The 25,888-nt window shown below is 42.3% G+C and overlaps 1 protein-coding gene across 11 annotated transcripts in view; it reads left to right on the top strand.

Moving 5' to 3' along the window:
- OXR1 (oxidation resistance 1) overlaps positions 1-25,888 on the top strand; it is a 454,063-nt gene that overhangs the window by 307,625 nt on the left and 120,550 nt on the right. For 6 of the 11 annotated variants that reach the window (XM_038388483.2, XM_038388479.2, XM_038388481.2 and 3 more), the window contains one exon: positions 24,711-24,793. In XM_038388483.2, coding sequence (XP_038244411.1) covers positions 24,711-24,793 — 83 coding nt within the window. Of the gene's footprint in view, positions 1-1,900; positions 2,370-3,173; positions 3,536-24,710; positions 24,794-25,888 lie in introns of those variants that run through there. The other 5 variants (XM_043507429.1, XM_043507428.1, XM_038388482.2 and 2 more) reach the window with 4 other exon arrangements.

The raw sequence follows: 25,888 nt of genomic DNA, 5'->3' as shown, positions 1-25,888 counted from the left end.
TGGCTTTGGCACCTAAGCTGTTTGACTGCAGTAGGACAGGTTCCTGTTCTTGTATCGCTAACCACCTCCCTGCAGCCTGACTTAGATTGCAAATTCCATGAGAGGAGTAGGATTTAGGACACATCACTCTCATTGGTATCTCCCATTGACTAAGTTAGGTAGCTCCCAGCCTTTGGAATCCCATTCTTAGGCACCTATCTTTGCCCTTTCATTGTATAGAGAACCTTGGTGCCTAACTCTGACTTTGTGGATTCCATTGTTGTTCTGGTGATTTTATAAGCATTGCATTGCTGAGCTTTGTGGATCCAGGCCATATTAACCAAATCTTGGAAGGTTTTCACAGCATAAATTATAATATACAATGAGACACCAAAACCAAGAAAAAAGAACTACAAACTACAACAGTTGGTCCTATTTTTATAATTTAACTATAATGGTAAAACACCCCAGTACTCACCCAGGTCAAAGGACATACTATCAGGATCAGGGATTGTATTGGCTTCCCATAACAAAAGGGGGAACCTCGCCCCCTGGAAGCTAATGAATAACCCAGACCTTCTTTGCACATCAAAATGATCAACTTGCACAGAAATATTCCTAGCCCCGGAACTTTAAAAAACAGAAAACAAAGTTTATTGAAATGTGAGGACAGCAATAGCTCTATGTGAGATCAGAATGAAATAGAATAGAATATCAGGTTTGGAAGGGACCTCAGGAGATCATCTAGTCCAACCCTCTGCTCAAAGCAGGACCAATCCCCAATTTTTGCCCCAGATCCCTAAACGGCCCCCTCAAGGATTGAACTCACAACCCTGAGTTTAGCAGGCATAATAACTTGTGCATGTGACCTGGCTGCAAACCTTTGTTCTTAAAAAATACAAGAGCCTATTGTAATGATGGTGCATAAACACTATTGTTTATAGAAAAGCAGTACTTGTGGCACCTTAGAGACTAACAAATTTATTAGAGCATAAGCTTTCGTGAGCTACAGCTCACTTCATCGGATGCATTCCTTATGCTCTAATAAATTTGTTAGTCTCTAAGGTGCCACAAGTCCTCCTTTTCTTTTTGCGAATACAGACTAACACGGCTGCTACTCTGAAAACTATTGTTTATGACAGTTGCTGCAGCATTTGGGCTCAGCATTTCTGCAGAATACGGTCCAGAATGCAGTTAATAGGTGGCTGTTTTGTTTCATGGGAGAGGAGAGGAAGAGTTTGCAAAACTTCTCCTAAATGTACTCAGTCCCCCCTTCCTCTTTTACACCTCAAAGAGCACCCAAGAAACAACCTCCCACAAAAATGAGATAATCCATTGATTTTATGAAAGGGAAGTTGCCAATCCAACCATATGTTTTAATGCTGGATACACCCACTCCAGGACATCCATCCACAGCACGTTCACCCCTGCCAGAGCGGCAGGCATTGTGCCAGGCTTAGAATCATAGAATATCAGGGTTGGAAGGGACCTCGGGAGATCATCTAGTCCAACCCCCTGCTCAAAGCAGGACCAATCCCCAATTTTTGCCCCAAATGGCCCCCTCAGGGATTGAACTCACAACCCTGGGCTTAGCAAGCTAATGCTCAAACCACTGAGGCTCAACCTATGCATCCGATGAAGTGAGCTGTAGCTCGCGAAAGCTTATGCTCTAATAAATGTGTTAGTCTCTCAGGTGCCACAAGTCCCCCCTTTGCTATATGCCCCCTTGGGACGCAGACCCACGTCTCCGCAGCACACAGTATACTTGACACCCCCAAGCACACACTACACGTGACCCCGCCAACACATATCCCGAACACCCACACGCAATAACGCCCTAACCCGCCCAGGACACGTGACCCCCAGGAAACTACAGGACCGCCCCTCCCCCACAGCAACCGGGTTCCCAGACGCGCACCCCTCCCCTCGTGCAGGGGGCATGGCGCGCGGGCCGCTGTGGGCGGGGGACTCCCCCCGGAGCTGTCAAACTCAGGCCAGGCCAAGACGTGTCGGTGTGGGGTTGCGGCCCGCCGCTCTCACACGCCCCGCTAGGGGACGCGGCCCCTTTAAGAGCAGTCCGGGCCGGGGCGGGACTCGCTCGAAACTTTGTAGAAGTTGGGGACTCGAGCTCGGCGCGGCCAGAGTCCCCCCCCCCCCCCCCCCCGCCAGAGCCCCCCGAGCCCGCGGCCATGGATTACCTCACCACCTTCACCGGCAAGAGCGGCCGCCTGCTGCGCGGCACCGCCAACCGCCTGTGGGGGGCAGCGCCCGGGGCCCCCCGCCAGGTCCGCTTCCTCGACTCCCTGCAGGAGCGGGGCCTGGGCCCTGCGTCCGCACCAGGTGCCGGCACCGCGCGGGGGGGGCAGTAACGAGGGGGCGCTGTCCTAGGGGTATAGTCATGGGGGGGGCGCGCTGCCCGGGGGGGCGGTGCAGTAAAGAGGAGGGGGGGCTGCCCCGGAGGGGGGGCGTGGGGGCGGAGAGTGCAGTAAAGAGGAGGGGGGGGCTGCCCCGGAGGGGGGGCGTGGGGGCGGAGAGTGCAGTAAAGAGGAGGGGGGGGCTGCCCCGGAGGGGGGGCGTGGGGGCGGAGAGTGCAGTAAAGAGGAGGGGGGGGCTGCCCCGGAGGGGGGGCGTGGGGGCGGAGAGTGCAGTAAAGAGGAGGGGGGGGGCTGCCCCGGAGGGGGGGCGTGGGGGCGGAGAGTGCAGTAAAGAGGAGGGGGGGGCTGCCCCGGAGGGGGGGCGTGGGGGCGGAGAGTGCAGTAAAGAGGAGGGGGGGGCTGCCCCGGAGGGGGGGTGGGGGCGGAGAGTGCAGTAAAGAGGAGGGGGGGGCTGCCCCGGAGGGGGGGTGGGGGCGGAGAGTGCAGTAAAGAGGAGGGGGGGCTGCCCCGGAGGGGGGTGGGGGCGGAGAGTGCAGTAAAGAGGAGGGGGGGCTGCCCCGGAGGGGGGTGGGGGCGGAGAGTGCAGTAAAGAGGAGGGGGGGGCTGCCCCGGAGGGGGGGTGGGGGCGGAGAGTGCAGTAAAGAGGGGGGGGGCTGCCCCGGAGGGGGGTGGGGGCGGAGAGTGCAGTAAAGAGGAGGGGGGGGCTGCCCCGGAGGGGGGTGGGGGCGGAGAGTGCAGTAAAGAGGAGGGGGGGGCTGCCCCGGAGGGGGGTGGGGGCGGAGAGTGCAGTAAAGAGGAGGGGCGTCCTGTATGTGTGAAGAATATCAAATGTGCAGGAGGGGCTGTGTGGGGGGTATTGGGATGGGAGCATAGTGAGGAAAGTGGCATTAATATGTCCCAAGGGAGATAGGGGTATTGGCTGGGTAAGGGAAGAGGCCCTTCACCCTGGGTCAGGACAGATGGATTAGAGCAGAGAGTCAGTTTGTGGGCATCCTCTGCCCTCTCTGTGTGAGTTGGGGGTAAGACTCAGACTGCAGCACCCAGCTGGTCTGTGTACAGTAGATAGTAAATATATAAAAAGAAAGTAAATGCAGAGTTAAGGTTGTCTGGTGATAGTTTGTGCCTTTCCAGAATGCTGAGTTCAGCAAAACACAAACTTTTGGAAACCAGGAAATACAGAGGTAAGGTAAACACAGAGGCAGCCTTAACTCTGACCTCCCCACCCCGGGGAGCTGGCAATAGCCACTGGAAATTATGTGCATACACCAGCTGTTTTTGGGGTGCTATATTGAATGTGAGAGGACTAAATTGGAGCAGTTTGAGTTTTTGATTGCGATATGCAGAGATCTGGGGCTGAGTCTCTCCCATCCCTATGTGCATTCTCAAAAGAAAGGGGTGGATATGTATCTTGAGGTTCTGGTCTGCATCATTTCAGCAGAGAATTGTGTAGGTTGTAGCAGGGCACTGGGGGGGTCTTGGCATGGGATTGTCAATAATGAGATGGGATGTGAGACCAGTCTGTGGCTGTACTGTTGGGTAGGTGAAAGTATAGGTTTAGGTGTGTGAGTGTGAAGGGTTTGTAAAAGGTTATGAAGTGATGTTAAAGTTTACAAGTGTGGTATTCTGTTGGGGGAGTAGTGTTAGTGCTAGTAGTGTGTGCTCATTATGGTTAAAAGGCAGGGGGTGTGTGTGTGTGTGTGTGTGTGTGTGTGTTATGGGCATATAGGTGCATGGCTCAAAGAAGGTAGAGTAAAGCTTATGTGGGCATTTACCTTAGCCTGGCTTTCAGAAGGTTTTGTTTTAAACAAGGTGATTGATAATATGCTGATTAAATACTATCCACAATTAACATTACACAATAATCCTGTTCCTTTACATTTCAGGAGCATGATTTTTGAGGGTATGATATGCATATTTGCCTCAGTTGTTGGTATTAGAGAAACTTTTCAAGCCCTCTTGTTAAGAGGAAGGTATAAAGTCACAAAAGGCACCTCGTATTTTCTCCCTTGAGGCTTTTCAGGCAAGTAAAGCCAATGCTTTGTGGTCAACAATAACAAAGGCTGCTGATAAAGGTAACAAAACTAGCATGATTGTTTTTCTTGTCTATTTTCAGAATTAGATATCTATACAGCTTTCTTATGAAACTCATGCTCAAAGGCAGACTGATAGGGATTGAAGATGCTTATGAGATCAAGATATTTCTGGAGCTAGGGCTGCTACAGTATCACTTTCTTAACCTCCTCTCCTCCCAAAAGGAAAGCTTCAGATGAATAGGTTAATACCAGTTACTACCTAAAAATATCTCCTTTTGATAACAATCTATTGAAAGTCTGCTGACATTTTGCCCTTACAAAAGAATATTAACAATCCGTTCCAAGAATGGGCCCCAAACCTCTCCTATTCACCACTTGCAAAGAGAAGGATCTTACAACTGTGCCGCTGTAAGCTCTCTAATGTAGCTGCTCTAAGCCAATAGGAGAGAGAGCTCTCCTGTCGGCTTAACTACTCCAGCCCCTGTGAGCTCTCTTGCCGCTATATGCTGTCCACACCAGCACTAATGTCTGTGTAATTTATGTTGCTTAGGGGGATAATTTATTCCCACCCCTAAGCAACATAAGTTATAGTGTAGACATAGCCTTATTGTGCAAACCAGCAAACTCAACCAGCGAATCTTAAGTATTTTATAATTTTCTGCTCTGGCAGTGCCTCTGACGCTTCAGAGGAATCAGCCTGAATCATATTGACTGTTTTGTTTTTTTTCCCCCATTAAATTATGTGTCAGAGTAGAGATGCTTATACTGGAGAATGTTTGCTGTGTAACATAAGGCTAGAGTTAATGAAAGGTGGCTTGCGGAGGTAGGAGTTCTGCTGAGAGCAATGAGGGATGGATGGTTCTTATATGGGGAGGAGTTCTGCATGCTTCCTTGGCAGAACAGCATTCCCCAACCTGCTGCAGAGGTTGCTCTGTTCTTGTTTTCCAATGGAATCTTCTGAAGAAAAAGTCAGTGGATTGTAGGCAGAAACAGGTCCTCTTCTGGCAGATTTTAACTAACAGTCTTCGATTATGCCATATGGTTTCATTTAATAGTAACTACAGCAGTTAAGATTGAATTTCAGCTTCCATTCTATTTGGATACGGGCACTCAGTTGCAAAGTTTGGGTCTGCTATTGAAGCCTAAGGCTCAGTCCTTTTTTAAGTTTAGGCATTGCTATACTCAGTGTTGCAATGCCTAACTGATTGAGGAGTAAAAAGAAAAGGAGTACTTGTGGCACCTTAGAGACTAACAAATTTATTAGAGCATAAGCTTTCGTGAGCTACAGCTCACTTCATCGAATGCATCCGATGAAGTGAGCTGTAGCTCACGAAAGCTTATGCTCTAATAAATTTGTTAGTCTCTAAGGTGCCACAAGTACTCCTTTTCTTTTTGCGAATACAGACTAACACAGCTGCTACTCTGAAACCTGATTGAGGAGTGTGAATCTCATTTTTAAAAGGGATAGACTGTCAATGGGATTTTGTCTCCTAAATCACTTTTGAAAATGAGATTTATGTCCCTAAATCAGTTCGGCTTTACAATGCTGATGGTACCAATGTCTAAAGTTCTTATAAAATCTGGGTCCAACTGCTCCAAATTTCAGTTGTGTGCACATCCCGGGTTTTGGTTCAGGCCCATGTATAATCTGCCCTCCAGTCTCTCCAGTTCACTTTTAACTATCTCAGAATCCTTTAGGGCTTCCATTTCACATTTGGTCTCAGTCCAAATGTGGGGGGTGGTTATTTAAAATCATTTATGCATGTAAAATAATGTATGTTTTCTGGCTCAGGGAGGCAGGCAAATATTTTCAAGTTTTATACCTTTAAATTTAATCCTTTGGCTACCTCTGTCGTATTTGAGTCTGTGATAAAGGTGAGAAATAGATTTCCTTAGAAAATAATTTTGCTTCTGAACATATACCTGCATATTTATATGCTGAGTAGTCTATTGTATTTCTAAATGTGGAGAACAGAGTTAGGACACTGAATTCATTGCATGTCAGAAAGCACACTAGCTTAAACTGTTTGTCAGTAGTCAGCGCACTGAAATTCATGCAAAATATCTTATTAAGCTAACAAGTTTGACGATAAAAGTACTAGAGATAGTGACTGTGAGATGAAAACATGGCTTTGCCAGGGCTACTAATCTCTTTGACGTAGCTGGTTTATTACTGAATTTCCTTCTATGTTACAGAATGCAGTTGTTTTTTCATATATTATCACTTTGTTTCTTACTGTTTTTAAAAGCTATTGATGTTTCATGAAAACTCTGAGAAACATTCTAAATAAAAGCAAGTTTGCTTCTGCCTAGATTCTGGAAACTTCAGCTAGTGCAAAATGCAGACTTCAGTAAGCAAGCGTTTAATGCATGGATTGATGTAATGTAATCTGTAATGGCTTCTAATTAAGGCTGTCAAACAGAATAAAAAAATTAATTGCTTGGTTAATCGTGCTGTTAAACGATAATAGAATACTATTTATGTAAATATTTTTGGATGTTTTCCACATTTTTCAAATGTTTTGATTTCAATTACAACACAGAATAAAGTGTAAAATGCTCACTTTATTTTTGCACGCAAATATTTATAATAAATATAAAGTTTTTTCAATTCACTTAATCTCTTTCTCATGAAAGGTGAACTTACAAATGTAGAATTATGTACAAAAAATAACTACATTCAAAAATAAAACAATGTAAAACTTCAGAGCCTACAAGTCCTCTCAGTCCTACTTCTTGCTCACCCAATCTCTAAGAGAAAGAAATTTGTTTACATTTACCTGAAATAATGCTGCCTGCTTCTTATTCACATCACTTGAAAGTGAGAACAGACTTTGCAAGATATTTACATGCTAGATATGCTTAACATTCATATGCCTTTCATGCTTTGGCCACCATTCTAGTGGACATGCTTCCATGGTGATGACACTCGTTTTAAAAAAAAAAAATGCATTCATTAAATTTATGACCGAACTCCTTGGAGGAGAATTGTATGTCTCCTGCTCTGTGTTTTACATGCATTCTGCCATATATTTCACGTTAAGCAGTCTCGGATGATGACTCAGCATGTTGTTCGTTTTTTAAGAAATCTTTCACTGCAGATTTGACAAAATGTAAAGAAGAAACCAATGTGAAATTTCTAAAGATAGCTACAGCACTCAGCCCAAGATTTAAGAATCTGAAGTATCTTCCAAAATCTGATTGGGATGGGGTGTGACGCATGCTTTTAGAAGTTTTAAAGGAGCAGCACTCCAATGCGGAAACTATAGAATCCAAACCACCAAAAAAGAAAATCGGCCTTCTGCTGGTGGCATCTGATTTAGATGATGAAAATGAACATGCATTGGTGTGAACTGTTTTGGATCGTTATCAAGCAGAACACATCATCAGAATGGATGCGTGTCCTCTAGAATGGTGGTTGAAGCATGGAGGGACATACGAATCTTTAGCGCATCTGGCATGTAAATATCTTGCAATGCAGGATACAACAGTGACATGCGAAAGCCTGTTCTCACTTTCAGGTGACATTGTAAACAAGTGGGCAGCATTACCTCCTGCAAATTGTAACCAAACTTGTTTGTCTGAGTAATTAATTGGCTGAACAAGAAGTAAGACTGAGTGGACTTGTGGGCTCTGAAGTTTTACATTGTTTTGTTTTTGAGTGTAGTTATGTAACCAAAAAAAAAATAACTCTGCATTGAAGACATACCCTTAGGAATGATTATAGGAAAAGAGGCCTTCTGTCAGCTGAGATGCTGGTATTCAGACCGTAGTCTGAGCTTCTAGTCCAGCTTTCATTAAAGAAAAAGGAAAGTCAATCTGAAGATTGATGGGACCACAATAAAAATCCAAAACTAAACACATAAAACAGAGTGTTTAATGTTTCATGCAATGTAATGCTCTGGGACTGATATGGCTACCACAAGATCTCTCCAACCTTGTTCAATGTTTTGTCTTTCTCATTTAGTAAGGTCACTAGTATAAAAAAAGATTGGAAATAAGACTTGAGAAATTGATCAGATGTCACTAGCTGATAGTAAACAAGAGGTGAGGATGGGATCTCACTTGTGAAATGCAGGGGCAACATTTAGTGTTTTGTAGTCAACACTTTAAACTCTAGGTGGAAACTAATAGGTAGCTACTGCAAATCCTGGTATGCTGATGTCATTATTTACGTTGAGATATTGTGCTTAACAACCAAGCAACTGCATTCTGCATTAGCTTTCATTTCTGAATGGATTTAAGGTGTATTCCTTGTAGAATTAATTGCAATAGTCTATTAGCGTGGTCGTGAGAGGTACAGATCTGAGAAAAAGGGTTGCCACAGGGAAGACGAAGCTGTCTTGGGCTGGATGTGTGGGGCAGGGGATGGTGGTGTTTTTAAAAAAAAAAAAGTTAGATAACACAGTTAAAGCACACCTTGACACAGTTTAAAATCATGAGTTATAATTTGCAGGGAATAATGAAGTTATAAGGAGTGTTTCAAACAGATAACACAATTTTAAAAAGCAGCTTTTTGTTGTTGTCAAGATAGCCAAATAGCAGTGGTGACCAAGGCATTATCTAATACAAACTGGAAAAGACCAAGACATCAGATTTGAGAACTGAAGTTTCAGCTGGTGAGCATAAGCCTTTAATTCAAGGGGCCAGTATAATCTCGGACATTTCTCCGTTTTCTTCAGCCTATCATCACTTCCATTTAATCTTGGTTGAGTTTTAATCAGTCTGTCTTTTACTCACACTCTCTGGATCAGATAACAGGGAGACATAATTTTAAGTGTCATCAGTAGGCAGAAACATACCTCCTTACTAAACCCTTCTAATGGCTGTTATGATTACAACCCATGCAGTGTCTTTGGACCATTGCATTAATTTATGAATTAATTGTGTTCCCCTCCATGGGGCAGGGGTTACCACAGCCACTTCAAGAACTAAGACGTATGTGTATGCGCAAGGGGCGGGGTGGTTAAAGTACATTGCTGAGATTGTAAACCACTCCTTGGATGGTTTGTATAGGGTGGTTCAAACTGGGTTTTCCAGAGACAGAACTTGAAATAGATAAAATGAGTTTAAATGGACTTCCTTTTAGTTCAGCAAACTTAAGAGGCCCCACCCTTTGCTGAATGATTGACAAGACTTTGGCCTTCCAGGGCCCTGATTTCTGGTACATTTAGCATGCATGTTGGCTTGTTTTTTGTTTTGTCTGTGATGCTTTTATCCTCGTGTTCTAGGCAGGGAAAGAGAGAGAGAGACGGGTGGTAAATTTTAACTATTGGTGTATATTGATCATAGTCCACAGAGAGAAAGCAAAGCACAGGTGCTTGCTTGCTGTTAGGCACATTGGCTTGCTGGGCCTAGAACAATGATGATGGGGCTGTGTAGCCTTAAAATCCCTGTTCAGAATGGAGTGGGACACAGGTCCCTTCCCAGAGATAAGTGATGGCTGGAGACCTGACTGGGCACTCCTGGAGTGGACCACAGAGGGATGGATACAGCTGCAGTTACCTTGAAACTTACAGCTGTATATGCATGTTAAGCAGAAAAAAGGCAGTGACGGAGAGGAACCCGTATTAGAGAGCCATTGGGGACAGAAAACAAATTCTCCAAAAATACCTTCCAGAAACTTCTCTAATACAGACAAAATAATTAAGCCACTTCTGTCATCTGTTCCTACACCTGTCTACTCAGACAAGTCAGAGCAAATGCTTCTGATAGACATACCATCATGCATACCTGGTCGTTTTCCTTTGCCAGGAGATCAACAAGTGTTATCTCTGTGCTGTGACCAAATCAGAATCCGTATTGACCAGACTCAAAGTAGTATCCAGATACTCTGAGTTGCCTCCTTACAACTGTTTCCATAATGACACAGTTGACTGATAGTTCAATACGTGGGTGGATTGTAAGGATCAACAGCTGATTTCTTAAACTAAGAATTCACACTTGCTTCCTTCAAACCAGCTGGCTTTCTCCTCTCTCTTTTCAAGAAGGCATTGACTGTCTCTGCCAGCAAGGGACCAGAACTTCCCACAAATCTTCATCAGATGCTGGGTTGTGGAACAATTTCCTGCCAAGTTATCCACTTAGAGTATTCAATTCAGCGGTATGTCTCTAATCATGAGCATAAAGTTCAAGAAGTTCACAACAGCCAATGGAAACCACTTGTACGAAGTATCTGCATGTTAAGGGAAGGGATAGCTCAATGGTTTGAGCATTGGCCTGCTAAACCCAGGGTTATGAGTTCAATCCTTCAGGGGGCCATTTAGAAATCTGGGGCAAAAATTGGGGATTGGTCCTGCTTTGAGCAGGGGGTTGGACTAGATGATCTCCTGAGGTCCCTGCCAACCCTGATATTCTATGATTCTATCAGGGAACTTGTTTTATCTGTCTTAAATTGCAAGTTTATCTAGGTTCAACTTAGGTTACATGGATGAGAGCTGAATGACTATGAAGTGGTCTTGTTGGTACACTTATTTAGAGCTTTTCTATAATACCCTCCGAGTTTCAACAGCTAAGCTTTTTGTTAGAATAGTGGTAGACAGTGTGTCCAGGGAGGTGTATGGTCTTCCAATGTTTCTAGTACAGCTAACCACAATATTGGCAGTGCAGTAGAAAATTTCAAATGTGAAATCAGAAAAGCACAGTTGCATTAACCACCTATGCTATACAGTTGCACAAGTTAATAGCCTCCTGTTACTGTTCCTGCCTTAATATAAAGTAGAAATTATAGTAGTATGCTGGGGGGAAGAGGAAATGAGGGAGGGATAAGCCATTGTAAGGAAAGCAAAGTCAGTTTTTTCTCTCCAACCCCCAATAAATAGTACATCTTTAAGCAATGAGTTTAATTAACAGGTATAAGCCAGAAACATTAGGGCAAAGTCCGATTCTAGTTGTTAGGTTACGATACTGTTCATATCTGCAAGTCAGAGTTCTAACATGAGTTTTGAGTGGCATGTTCTGATGAGCAATCCAGCAAAAGTTCAGTACTTAAATGATTATTCCAATGTACGGCAAACAAGTCAAGACAAGATAACTTTCCCCCGCTCCCAAGTCCCCAACTTTCAATGCAGTCCTAGTCAGCCTTGTGTTACTCTGGGGATACTGCTGCTACTGTGATAACTGTACTGGCTTTTCTGTGTTAGTATTGCATGAAACAAAAGGGAGTGAGGAGACACGTATATGATGTTTCAGACAGAGCCACAGGTGGTGGTGAAAAGTGGAGGGCAGAATGTAAAGGGGGGGGGGGAAATGTAATACAAGAGTTACAAACACCTCAGAAATGGAAGTTGTTTGTAACTCGAAATGTTCTTAACTCTGAATAAAACATTATGGTTTTTTCAAAAGTTTGCAACTGAAGATTGACTTAACACAGCTTTGAAACTTTACTATGAAGAAGAAATGTGCAGCTTTTAACCATCTTAATTTAAATGAAACAAGCCCAGAAACAGTTTCCTTACCTCGTCAAATCTTTTTTTTTTTTAACTTTCCCTTTATTTTTTTGGTAGTTTGTTAGAGTATTTGCTTTTTTTTTTTTTTTTTTTTGCTTTTTTTTGGGGGAGGGTCTCTCCTGATTGCGTACTTTTGGGTCCAAATGAGGTGTGTGTTTGACCAGACAGTTCGTAACTCTGGTGCTCATAACTCTGAGGTTCTACTGTATTGGAAATGTACAGTATATATTCTTTGTGTCTGGGAAAGTGAATGTATACAGTCCTTAAAAGTTAATGGATAGAACTGTTTGAGAAAGTAAGTACTAAAACACTTGGTAAAGTGTGATGATGGTCTGCATTTCAAATATATGTTTAAGAGAAGGTTAATCTAAAGTCTAAAAGAGTAGAAATGCATATTTAGGTTATTCCAAACGTTAACTCGTATCCTGCATGCTGTCCATATGAAGTAAATTCATGTCTAATTATGGTAGTATCACATGGACTTAAACTTGTAACAGATGTGGGTGTGTTTTCAAGTAATTGTTCATGAAATGTTAATATGCTATATGTAGTGTTCACTGTTTTCTGCTGTCTGTGTAGAATATCTACAGTCTTGGTCTGTTGTTCATTATTATTACATTGAGTCTGCACCCAGTATCTGTAGAATAGATTGAGTTAAGATGTAGGATTTACATGTGGTGATGCTGAGAATAAGCTAACTACAATTAACTTTTTAAAACATTAGAAACTTTGTGGGTAGGGGAATTATGTGCTCATGAACTTTTTTTTTTTTGGTGACATAATCAATGGCTTTTATACACTGAATATGTATAGAAAATGAGGAATGTAAATACTATGGGTTTCTTAACTACACTATGATTCAAATGGGTGTGGGATAAGGTTTTTATGTGTAAGGTAAATGGGGTTATTTTGTCAGGACAGTGAAACTTGGGCTATGTCTACACTACAAACTTTACGCTGGCAGAGCTGTAATGTGGCAACTGTACCACTGTACGGTCTCCCGTATAGCCTCTATGCTGGTGGCAGAGAGCTCTCCCACTGGCATAATTAAACCACCCCCAATGAGTGGAGGTAGCCAGGTTGACAGGAGAACGTCTCCTGCCAACATAGCACTGTCCATACTGGCGTTTTTGTTATGTCAGTCAGGGTGTAGGTTTTTTTACACACCTGATTGACAAAAGTTTTACTGACAAAAGTGCTACTCAGACATAGCCTTGGTGTCTGGATGTGTGGTTGGCATGTTCACCAGACACAGTTGTGTATACATTAGAATGTTGCAGTAGGCCAGTAGGGTATGAGAGGCTATGGGGCTCCCTGTCAGTCCTGAAGATAATTGATGATCGATTTATAAGATTGTCACTGACTTGGGCAATAACCATGAGAGGCAATAACCATGGGGAGTTAAGCTTGTTAACTATGTGTTTTGATACTGTCTTTACAATAATTTAGTGTACACTTAACTTTAAGATTACCTCACTTTCTGCTTTTTTGCAAAGGGTTTTTCCAAAGTTATGGACAGTAACTTACAACCCTGTCTGAAGCATAATCAAGTTTTATGTGCATACTCTTTAGCTTTTTTCCTATATATTTTGTAAGACTTGATCACTAAACAACTCAATGTATGTGCTCTAGTTTAGAAATACCAGCTAGATATTGATCTAAATTTTGTAAAGCTCATATTCAGACGATTAAAACCTAAATATACTCTGCCAGTTTTTGTATGTAGTCTTTCTTGAACTCTGTCAAAGATGGGAATTAAAGTTGTTAGACTCTGAAGTGTCTAAAGCAGTGGTCACCAACCCGTAGATCACGATCGACTGGTCAATCCTGGAGACTCTGCAAGTAGATCATGATCTCCAGCTGCTAAAATGTCTGGTGGTGCAGTAGGGCTGCCGCTAAGGCAGACTCCCTGCCTGTCCTGGACCCACACCCCTTCCAGCATGCCCCCATGACTCTAGCATGTGTGTCTCTCCACATGCTGCTCCTGCCTGCAAGCACCGCCCCGAGCTCCCATTGACTGGGAATGGGGAACTGCAGCCAATGGGAGCTGCAGTGGTGGAGCCTGCAGAGAGGGGCAGCATGCGGAACCATGTGTCCACTCCCTTCCCCCCCCGGGGCTGCAGGGGTGCATTGGCCCCTTCTGGGAGCAGCATGGGGCTGGGGCAGGCAGGGAGCCTGCCCTAGGCCCACTGCGGCGCGCAGGAGCTGCCCAACGTAAATGCTGCCAGGCAGGAGCCCGTGCCCTGACTCCCAGTATTGAGCCTGCCTTCCATAGCCAGCACCCCAAGCTCCCTCCTACACCCCAACACTGTACCCCAGCCTGGAGCTCCCTCCTGCCCCCGAGCTCCCTCCCAAAGCTTGCACTCCTCCTGCACTCCAACCCCTTGCCCCAGACTCAGCCTAGAGCCCTCGCCCACACCCCCTCCTGATCCCCAGCCACCTGCCCCAGCCCAGTGAAAGTGAGTGAGGGTGCGGGGGAGCAAGGGGTGAGGTACATCTTGGGTTGCACTTAAATTCAAAAAGTGATCTTGTGAGTGTAAAAAAAAAAAAAAAAAAAAAAAAAATTGGAGACCACTGGTCTAAAGGTATAAAAATGACCTTTAATTCTAAAACAGTCACAAAACCATGATAGCCCTTTTGAAAATCAGACTATTTAATTAGGTGCTCATATATGACTAAAAGCCTAACCTTACACTTCTTTTTGAAAGGCTAACTGTCCAGAGAAGTGGCTGTCAAACAGTGGTCTGGACCACAGCTGGTTTCCAGAGAATTTGGCTGGTCTGGTGGTACTGTCTCATTGCTCCCAGATGTCAGACCATGAAAAAACAACTGAAAATGTAACATATTTGTACTAACTACAGCAATGTACATGATTGCAAATAGAGGGGAGATAATCTGAGACAATCCCTCCATTGAGTAGAGGTCCATGCTGTCAGAAAAAATATTGTTCTAGAGTTCATAATGCTGGTTAAAATGATTCTAAATTTAATATTTGTTTTTTTGTAATAGATTACACACATCTAATTGCTGCTGAGTGGAACTAATCTAGTAAAGATGTAACTCTCTTTGCTTCCTCTGTTTTATCAATAGGCAAATGACAGCAAGTTGCTTCATGTGAAGTAGTGGCTTACTAGAATATTTTTTGAAAAGACTTCGGCGTGTTTTTTTCTTTAGATTAACTTTAAAGGTAATAAAAATTAATTATGGCCTAGACCAGTGGTTCTCAGCTAGGGGTATGCGTATCCCTGGGGGTATACATAGGTCTTCCAGGGGTATATCAACTCATCTAGATATTTGCCTAGTTCTAAAACAGGCTACATAAAAAGCCCTAGTGATGTCAGTACAAAGTAAAAATTCATAGAGCCAATGAATTGTTTATACTGCACTGTATGCTAGACACTGTCATGTAATTATAATTTTTATATTCTAATTTATTTATTTTATAATTATATGATAAAAATGAGAGCAATTTTTCAGTAATAGTGTGGTGTGATGCTTTTGTATTTTTATGTCTGACTTCTTAAGTATGTAGTTATTAAGAGAAGTGAAACTTGGAGTACACAAGACAAATCAGACTCCTGAAAGGGGTACAGTAGTCTGGAAAGGTTGAGAGCTACTGGCTTAGACAAACATTAAACAAGGGATCAGAGTAGCAGCCGTGTTAGTCTGTATTCTCAAAAAGAAAAGGAGTACTTGTGGCACCTTAGAGACTAACAAATTTATTAGAGCATAAGCTTTCGTGAGCTACAGCTCACTTCATCGGATGCATTTGGTGGAAAAAACAGAGTAGAGATTTATATACACACACACAGAGAACATGAAACAATGGGTTTATCATACACACTGTAAGGAGAGTGATCACTTAAGATAAGCCATCACCAACAGCAGGGGGGGGAAGGAGGAAAACCTTTCATGGTGACAAGCAGGTAGGCTAATTCCAGCAGTTAACAAGAATATCAGAGGAACAGTGGGGGGTGGGGTGGGAGGGAGAAATACCATGGGGAAATAGTTTTACTTTGTGTAATGACTCATCCATTCCCAGTCTCTATTCAAGCCTAAGTTAATTGTATCCAGTTTGCAAATTAATTCCAATTCAGCAGTCTCTCGTTGGAGTCTGTTTTTGAAGCTTTTTTGTTGAAGTATAGCCACTCTTAGGTCTGTGATCGAGTGACCAGAGAGATTGAAGTGTTCTCCAACTGGTTTTTGAATGTTATAATTCTTGACGTCTGATTTGTGTCCATTCATTCTTTTACGTAGAGACTGTCCAGTTTGGCCAATGTACATGGCAGAGGGGCATTGCTGGCACATGATGGCATATATCACATTGGTAGATGCGCAGGTGAAGGAGCCTCTGATAGTGTGGCTGATGTGATTAGGCCCTATGATGGTATCCCCTGAATAGATATGTGGACAGAGTTGGCAACGGGCTTTGTTGCAAGGATAGGTTCCTGGGTTAGTGGTTCTGTTGTGTGGTGTGTGGTTGCTGGTGAGTATTTGCTTCAGATTGGGGGGCTGTCTGTAAGCAAGGACTGGTCTGTCTCCCAAGATCTGAGAGAGCGATGGCTCGTCCTTCAGGATAGGTTGTAGATCCTTGATGATGCGTTGGAGGGGTTTTAGTTGGGGGCTGAAGGTGATGGCTAGTGGCGTTCTGTTGTTTTCTTTGTTGGGCCTGTCCTGTAGTAGGTGACTTCTGGGTAAACAAGGGAGACTCCTCATTGCTGTTTTTGTGACCATTCAGATATGTCAAACCAGGGACAGGCAACCTTTGGTATACGGTTTGTCCAGATGCTGCAGGTAAACAAACTGTCCTGGCCCGCCAGGGGATTTCCCTGACCGGCCGCATGCCAAAGGTAGCCAATCCCTGTTAAACTAACTTATTTTTACCAAGGGGAGCTTCATATTCTCTCTCCTTCTTTTAGTCTCATCCTTTTTAGTCTTTAATTGATACTTGTGTTTTACCCAGGAAAAATTATTTAAAATTAACTTTTCCAGTCCATTTGTAGAACTTCACAATAAACTAAAAACCATATTAATACATGAATGGTGAGAAAGTAAGGCCCAATATTGTGTTTAGGGTTGAACTAGAGAAATTGTTCAGCACTTAGAACGGTGAAGAATAAATGCATTAATGTGAGTGAAGAAATCTTTGATTCCAGTGGAATTAGACCAATATATATGTTCCCAGAGGTGGAAGACCCAACCAATGCTATATGATGACAGTATTTATATTTAAAAAGAAAAAAAGGAAAGGTGTCCAAGAGAGGTTTAGTTTTCTGACTGTTTGGTGCGGAGGAAATTGAGGGATGGTAAAAACAGAGCTACTCTTGAATTCATTCTAGGAAAGAGGTAGGAAGCTCATTTTTTTGCTTTAAGTAAACAAAGTATAAAACTTTACATTCCTCCATCTGCATCCAAGTGACAAACTATATTTGTTATAGTCACACTAACAGAGGTTCAAAATATGAAAACTAGACAAATTGGTAAAGGAGGGAGAAAATAACAAATGTCTTGAAGTGAAAAAAATAGAATATATTAATCTTCCCTACTACCATTTTTTCCCCCAAAATTAAGTTCAGAGAGGAAGTTAACGCTTTGTGGGAGTGGCCAATTTAAGGGAAGTTGAGAACTAGTACCTTAGCTTAATAAAGTATTGTGTGGGGGAAAACTTCCATGCTTATCCATGGCATTTTATTCATTGCTAAACTTGTATGTTATTGTGAGTAGTGTAGGTATAGTGTCCTAGAATTACTGTACTTACCATTGTACTATACAGTCAGTCGATCTTGTATCCCTAGTTTCTGCTTTTCCATCTCCTCTACAATGGCAACCTTCCTCACTTTTAACACTTATATTTTTATATCTGAAACAGCTCTTTATAATAAAAATCTAGTCTCAAAACTGACATCTTGTGATGACAGTGTAGTTGTAGGTATGTTGGTCCCAGGATATTAGAGAGACAAGGTGGGTGAGGTAATATCTTTTATTGAACCAACATCTGTTAGCGAGAGAGACAAGCTTTCAAGACATAGAGAGCTCTTCTTCTGGTCTGGGAAAGGTAGTTTCAGCATCACCGCAAAATGCAAGGTGAAATAGATTGTTTAGTTAGAACATATGGTAAGAGACCATTCAAAGTAGAGTGGCCCATTTAACATTTCTACAGCCATAGGACAAAAAGAGGGGGTTAGTGGGTTACAGATTGTTGTAATAAGCTATAAATCAGTGTCTCAGTTCCAGCCATAATTTTTAGTTTCTAGCAGAGTTATGAATTTAAGCTTCCAAGTTCATCTTTTGAAAGTGTTGTGCAGGTTTATTTTGGGGCTGAGGACTGAAAGGTCAGATATGGAGTGCTTGTTTTTTGGTGAATTGGTGGTGGTGGCTTTTATCGTTTTACTGTATGAGTTCATTCGAGAACATAGTGATTGTCTGGTTTCACCCACAAAGTTGCTGGGGCATTTAGTGCACTGGATGAGGTATACCACATGTGATAGGCATGCGTAGGATCCATGGAGCTTGAACGGTGTGTTGATCATTGTAATAGTGGAGATATGTCTGCAGGTTTTGCATCTGTTGTTCTGGCAGGGTCTGCTGCTGCTTTGAGGTGGTGTTTCCTGGTTTGTGAGAAGCTTGCTTCTGATGATGAGGTTGTGGGGTTATTTGAAGGCCAGAAGAGGAGTGTTCACGTACAATTTTAGCCACAGTGTGGCTGAAGCATATAACTTAGCTTTGCAGGATACCCTTGGTGTGGGGCCCAAGCAGTTGCCCTGCTGGTCACCCCCTAAAGCTGGCCCTGAGTATTATTCATAATTTATTTAATGAATATTTAAGGTCCCCCCTTTTTTTTTTTTTAAGTTTTCGTAGAGGGGAGAGTCACTTCTATTTTTTTTTTTTTTTTACTTTTAAATAAAGTCCAATGGGGGTTGCCAGCATGAAAAAGGTAGAGCAACGCTGCTTCAAAGGAAGCATGAGTTCATCAGAAAGTTGTCACTGGATAATGTGTCCAAATATCAACCAGTTTCTAATCTTCTATTTGGCTAGGATTATCAAAGAGTTTGTAGTAAGGCAACTTTCATAATATCTGAATGCCTCCAGTTTCCTTGACCTTCATGGGTGGTGGGTAGCATAGACTGGAAGGCTGTACCTCCCCAATCAGCCTGTGTCCCCACCCACGCTGCACTCCGAAGCCACCTCTTGCTTGCTTCCAGATCTCTTCCCGCTGTTCTTTGGCCAAGAGGTTGGGGCACGCAGGCTGGGAAGGGTGTGCACAAGGCCTGGGGTTGATGGCACTGGGGCTGAGCCCATGCCATGCCACCCGTCCATCCGACCAGCACTGGGACCGTGGCCCCTACCCAGTGCTCTGGGGCTGGGGGCACTCCGGGGTTGCGGGTGCTCTAGCCACACTTCCTGCATGGCGCTGGGGCCGGGAGCATTCCAGCCGTGCCGCCTGCCCGGCAATCTGGGGCTGGGGACCTGTGGGAGAGCAGAAGGGGAGGGGGCCTTGGATAGAAGGGTAGGGGCCGGGGCTTGCCTTCCCCAACAGCACATTTGCCCGTTGTCCATGTTGACCTTTTGTCAGCTAGGGATTACAAACTGGGTGTATCCTAAAGGATACGCTTGTGTGGTTGATATTCTGTTGGATGAAAAGTCAGGTATCCAATTCAGGTGTGTGTTATATCACTTTCCTGTGATACCATGGACCAGGAAGTGATGATGGAATGTTTGCAGGCCCTTGTTTAATTTCATCTCTGCATAGTAAAACTTGTAACTGTCTTCAAAAAGTCATGCTACCATTTTGAGATTTATTAATGATTTATTTAAAACCCCACAACGTTAAGCTTTGTTTGCTTTTGATTAAAGCAAGGAAGTACTACAATAAAACTGCAATATTGTGGTTGGTGCAATTTCTGGAAAATTTAACTACTGTTTTATTCACCTTCTTTCTAGGGTTAATAATCCCAATCTTTCCAATTTCATATGAGTTTTTCTGTGCCAGTGATCATTTTCAAAAGCCTTCTCTCAACCACTTCGAATTCTGCAATCATTTTCTTGAGGTGAGGGAAACGGTATTACACACAGGTTTCAAAATAGCAGCCGTGTTAGTCTGTATCCCCAAAAAGAAAAGTAGTACTTGTGGCACCTTAGAGACTAACACAAATTTATTTGAGCATAAGCTTTCGTGAGCTACAGCCCTCTTCATTGGATGCATGCAGTGGAAAATACAGTAGGGAGATTTTATATACACGAAACAATGGGTGTTACCAAACACACTGTAACGAGAGTGATCAGGTAAGGTGAGCTATTCCCCAACAGGAGGGGAGGGGGGAAAGCCTTTTCTAGTGATGATCAAGGTGGGCCGTTTCCAGCAGTTGACAAGAACGTCTGAGGAACAGTGGGGGGGGGGGAAATAAACATGGGGAAATAGTTTTATTTTGTGTAATGACACATCCACTCCCAGTCTTTATTCAAGCCTAATTTAATGGTGTCCAGTTTGCAAATTAATTCCAATTCAGCAGTCTTTCATTGAAGTATTTTTTTTCAATTTTTGTTGTTGTAATATTGCCACTTTTAGGTCTGTAATCAAGTGACCAGAGGGACTGAAGTGTTCTCAGACTGGTTTTTGAATGTTATCATTCTTGACATCTGATTTGTGTCCATTCATTCGTTTACGTAGAGACTGTCCAGTTTGGCCAATGTACATGGAAGAGGGGCATTGCTGGCACATGATGGCATATATCACATTGGTAGATGTGCAGTGACCGAGCCTCTGATAGTGGGGCTGATGTGTGAGAGAGACAGATTGAGAGCTGGCTGCTGGAGAAGTCTTAAAGATCGTGCGCTGTCTCTTTAAGAAAAGCACTTACTCGCTGCCCAAAGGCTGGTTCAGAATTCAGACCACATCAGCTCTCTCCTACTCCGAGTTCTGAGCCAGGCTGTCCCCTCTCTCCTGTTCTGTGGAGATGTGGTACAGGGGTGAGGGAAGGGGTATACCCTGATATCATCACCCGCCTCCCCACCCCCCGCCTGCTCTGTACAGCTAGCAGGAGAGTCCTGGAAGCAGCTGCAGGAGCAACATGTCTGCAAAGCAGCAGGGAGGAGGGCACCTGAACACACTCTGCTGGATGTTTGTGGCTCTGCTAATCAAGTGCGAGGCACTTGAATTTCTCCTGGGCGGCTGCCCGACCACGCAGCTTAGAGGGAACACAGGTCTTAACTGAGCTGTCTGCAGTGATGCCCGGGCCCCTTTTCTGAATTGCTAGTTGATTTATGACCTTAAAAACTGGAATGAAGATCTGAAGTACTCGTGCAATGTTTATTACACTGCCTTTCTTAACATGTTTCAGAGTAGCAGCCATGTTAGTCTGTATTTGCAAAAAGAAAAGGAGTACTTGTGGCACCTTAGAGACTAACAAATTTATTAGAGCATAAGCTTTCGTGAGCTACAGCTCACTTCATCGGATGCATTTGGTGGGAAAAAACAGAGGAGAGATTCTTAACATGGAATTTCATCATGCCATCATGTTGCTGCCATCGTGTTGCTCATTCAATTAACTAATATAGGTCTGCTGAAGTTCCACAGTCATTTCAGGTCTTAGTTAACCTAAATAACTCATCTTCACATTTTGGTATCTTGCCTCCATTTCCAGATCATTATTAAATACCATAGGGCCTAGTATAGAACCCTGAGAGACCTCATGTTAACCTTCCACCGTGATAAAAGTTGACCACTTACTCCTATTCTGTTTTCTTTCTCTTGGCCACTTTTGAACCATGACAATACTTTGCCTCTGGCCCCATAACAACTTATCTTTAGTATGCTCATGTGAATGACTTTTTCAACATGGCTGTGACCCTCTGTACCCCTGTGTTCACCCCTTTTACAATACTATGATAAACTTTGTACAAAGTATGCCTTGTGAGGAATCCTTTGAAAACTCATAATTTGCGGATCAGTATTGTCCTAGTAAAATGTGTGGCAACACTGTATGTAAAGTTAGAAATTCTATTTTATGAGTTTGAGACCTGTTTCAAGATTAGAAAAGCAGCCAGAAACCAGTTCCTCAGAGACAAAAGACAAACTGATACCCTAAGCTAGATGTCAATGAAATCAAATGGACTATCACCTGGTTAAGTGGCCGTCCTTTAGCAGAGAAAAGGATGTGAGTAAAAATTTACATCTTGACAAACAGCGGGGGGTGCCCATCCACACAGACTTCTCTCCTGAACCCAAGCTGGGGATGATTCTCAAAGAATAGAAGAAGTGTAAGGATGGAAGACAGACTCCCCAGGTTGTTCCTCCCTTTCTCTCTACCCACTGCATTCACAAGACCTGAAGAACAAAGAAACAGCCTTGAATTGGGAGAGGGATTCTGTCTGAAAAGAGTTCAGTTACTAAGGCTATATTAAAGCATGAGATGAGACAGACTTTTGCTTTGAATTCACTTAGCTTGTGAAGTTAGGTATTTAATTGTGTTTATTTTCTTGTAATCAATTCTGACTTTCATGCCTCATCACTTGTAGTCATTTAAAATCTATCTCTTGTAGTTTATTAAACTTATTTTATGGTTAAGAACATAAGAATGGCCATACTGGGTCAGACCGAAGGTCCATCTAGCCCATTATCCTGTCTACTGGCAGTGGCCAATGCCAGGTGCTTCAGAGGGAATGAACAGAACAGGTAATAATAAAGTGTTCCGTCCTGTCACCCATTCCCAGCCTCTGGCAAAGAGAAGCTATGTACACCATCCCTGCCCATCCTGGCTAATAGCTATTGATGGACCTAGCCTCCATGAACTTTTTTGAACCCTGATATAGTCTTGGCCTCTGCTAAGGCCACCTGGGACTATACCATACTAATGCTAAGAGCTCTCGCAACTCCCCAATGGGTATATAAGAAGTACAAAGGTGGCTGAAAGCCATGTTTGTCTTCCTTTCCTCCTACCCCCCAAATTCCTTCAGTCAACAAAAAGACAGAGTAACATAAAATTGTGTCAGGTTCATTTTGTGGTTTTCGTGGTACAGTGTATTTATCCATCTGTCATTTTGTTCCTGTTTCTACTCCTAAGGACAATAAAGTAAAGATCTCTTCTCATATCTGCATGATGACTGTACTATGGTGTTCTGTTCTACCCATATGTGATAAGTTCCCTGTGGCTCTTCCAGTTTGGATTCTGCTGGGAGTGTCTCTTCATATGTGTAAGTGGAATGTTAGAGATGCAATCCAACATCTCAGAACGTTTGATGGAAAAATAGGCTCTTAAGATTGCCATATGCACTTACAATCACACAAAAAGATACCTCTGAATTTGAAAACTGTAAAGCAGAGTCTTTCATGGTGATGAACAAGACAGTCTCTTAAAATACTGTTGTTTCTTGATGTAAATGAATACTTTCATAAAATTACTTTCTTCCCTTTCAAAGTCCTTTTTGCCAGTAAGTAAAACTTAGTAACATTACTGGGGGGAAGTGTGTGTGTGTGGGGGGGTATTTTTGTTGATAGCATTAAAAGGCTTTTAATGCCATCAAAGTTGTCTTTTGTGTAAGCATTTTGATTTCATCTCTGTTCAGTGGAGACATGGGGGGGGGACAGTCAGTGACTGCAAAATTGGAAAAGAAACTAGAGATTTTATCTAAGCTTCTAAATTGCTGTCGGGGGGGGGGGGAAGGATAGTGGAAATCACTTAAATGTGCAGTAAAAAATTTTGGTACACTTTAAAAAAACATTCTAACAGTATCCCTTTTCAAACTTCTCACGTAGTTGTGGCTGAGAATTGTGTTCTGTGCTGATGACTTGATTGAAATATGTAACGAGAATATAATCTATCAACACAATCAGTAGCATGCTGCAGTAGAACCTAGCTAACTTTTTACAAATCTGATTCTCTCTCAAGAAAAATTTCTCCCTTCACAGCAAAGGTTTACAGCAGAGTGCTAGAATCAAGTCTCACGATAGGAAGATTCTCAGATACTTTTACAAACTATACCACAGTATTCCTACTTGTATTCAGGAAAGTACTAGTGTAAAATTAAATTATAATCGTCAAATAACAAAATATATTTTATATTGGTGAATTACCAAGCTGAATAAAACCACTTTTTTTTTTTAAGTATACATTAGCAAAGTTCTAGTGTAGCTGCAGGAAATTCCATTTCTTGTATTGGATCCCAGTAAAGCTGCAGACATTACAGGGTGATGGTCATCAAAAAAAATCAGTGTTTCATAAGCCAAAAAAGAGCAATGCTTTAAGTGCATCTTGACAGTAAGGTGAAATTTATATGCATAGGGAAGATGTGCTTTATATCTTGTCCCTTTCTGACTAACATATATGGAGAAAACTAACTTTGAGAGTTTTGTTTATATGTACAACTTGGTTTATATACAAGTATTTATCTCAAACACTGTGTATTCCTTAAAATACATTTTGTTCACCTTTAAAAGCTGTAATTTTTAATTGCATCTAGTCTCCAGAAGCTGAGTGTAAACAGTGTTTGGAGAGACAGTAATGACCGATCCTGTGCAACAGAGAATCAAGTAAAGGTTATCTTTAGCAGCATTGCTTGTGCTATTGATATATCCTTGTCTGATGAAGGAGATCAATCATTTTAGCCTTTCCTGCATTAATAGCATTCTGGATGATAACTATACAAGTATCTGCTAACTGAGTCCCAGTTGTCTCAGTGGTTTATATTGGTCAGATCCTTAAAGCATAATGGGGGAGTGAAGTCCCTGTTCCAGCAGCTGTCTGTCTGTTAGAGAGTCGAGAGTTGCAAGGAGCCAGCTGAATTAGATGTCTGCCCACGGGGCTGTAATCAGCAGCCTGTGACAGTACTGTGAGCAAGGAAAATGAATTTAACACGCTCCTTGCCTCAATTTTTTTCAGATACTGGCCAGAAGAAGAACCCAGACAAGAAAGATGGGCGACGAATGTCTTTTCAGAAGCCTAAAGGGACTATTGAATATACAGTAAGTTGCTGCTTGGCTGTTTAAATATTGCTTTTTGCATAGTAATGTACAGAGTCTTGAAGTTTTTGATATGTAATGTAAACAAAAAAGCTTTGATGATGCTCTTTGTTGGCATCAGTCCGTACTTTACTTCCGATAGTTGATTACCTTATTAGGAATTAAGTAGCTAGTAGTCCTAAGGCTTTCTAGGAGGGATATGAAGCATACTGCAAAAGTGAAACTTTAATTTTCTATGCAAGTTAAATTAATAGTTGAATAAATGTCAATCAGTACAATTATCTCTTGAAGGCTAATTATTCAATAATTTACCATAAATACCATAAATTAACTAACTATTAAAAGTCATAAGTGATTTTAAGCTTTCAGCATCATTAACAATCCACTGAATTCAGGAGCAATAAAATAAAAATAGGGTTAGGTCTGTCTTGCTGGTACCTATCCAGCATTCTCCTACTAATTTCCATTGATCATATACCTCACAGAGCTGTACTCAGCAGTATCTGAAAGTGTATTTTCCCAGCAGTATCTGAAAATGGAGCCTTTCTCTGACTGTTATGTTCTTGAAATGACCCTCAAACTGTGCTGCAGTCAGTTTTTCATGTTTCTGGTTACTAGGGGAAACTGAAGTGAGAAGAATCTGTCTTGTGTTGTGTTTTAGGTTATATAATTACTGCATATGAATTTTCAATTAACATGTTGGAAAATCAGTCAAGTAGCTCCTGAACAGTTTTGAGGCTTTGTGATGAAATAAAAATATTTTCCTCTATAAAAATGTGTAAAGAATGGGATATAAAGAGGTCTAGTAAAGAAAATTATGGCTTTACACAGGAGTTAACTTTGTCACTTTTTTTTTCTTATCTACTAATATGGATAACCTTACCTTCAAAAAAAAATATTGCAGGGGGCGGGGTTGGGGGAGTGGGTTCTTGAGATTAGTTCCAAGCTAACTTTATTAGTCTGGTTTACACAGAAAACAAAACTTCTTACGCTGTTTTGCTGTTGAATCTTTATTTTATTGAAGTTGCGATATAAATTTAATCTTTCATATGTTGAATTTTTAAAAATACAACAAATAGAACAGATTTTCTTTTACCT

The sequence above is a fragment of the Dermochelys coriacea genome, chromosome 2 (genome assembly GCF_009764565.3).
Source record: "Dermochelys coriacea isolate rDerCor1 chromosome 2, rDerCor1.pri.v4, whole genome shotgun sequence".
Lineage (NCBI taxonomy): Eukaryota > Metazoa > Chordata > Testudines > Dermochelyidae > Dermochelys > Dermochelys coriacea.
This window is presented reverse-complemented; position numbering and strand designations above follow the sequence as displayed.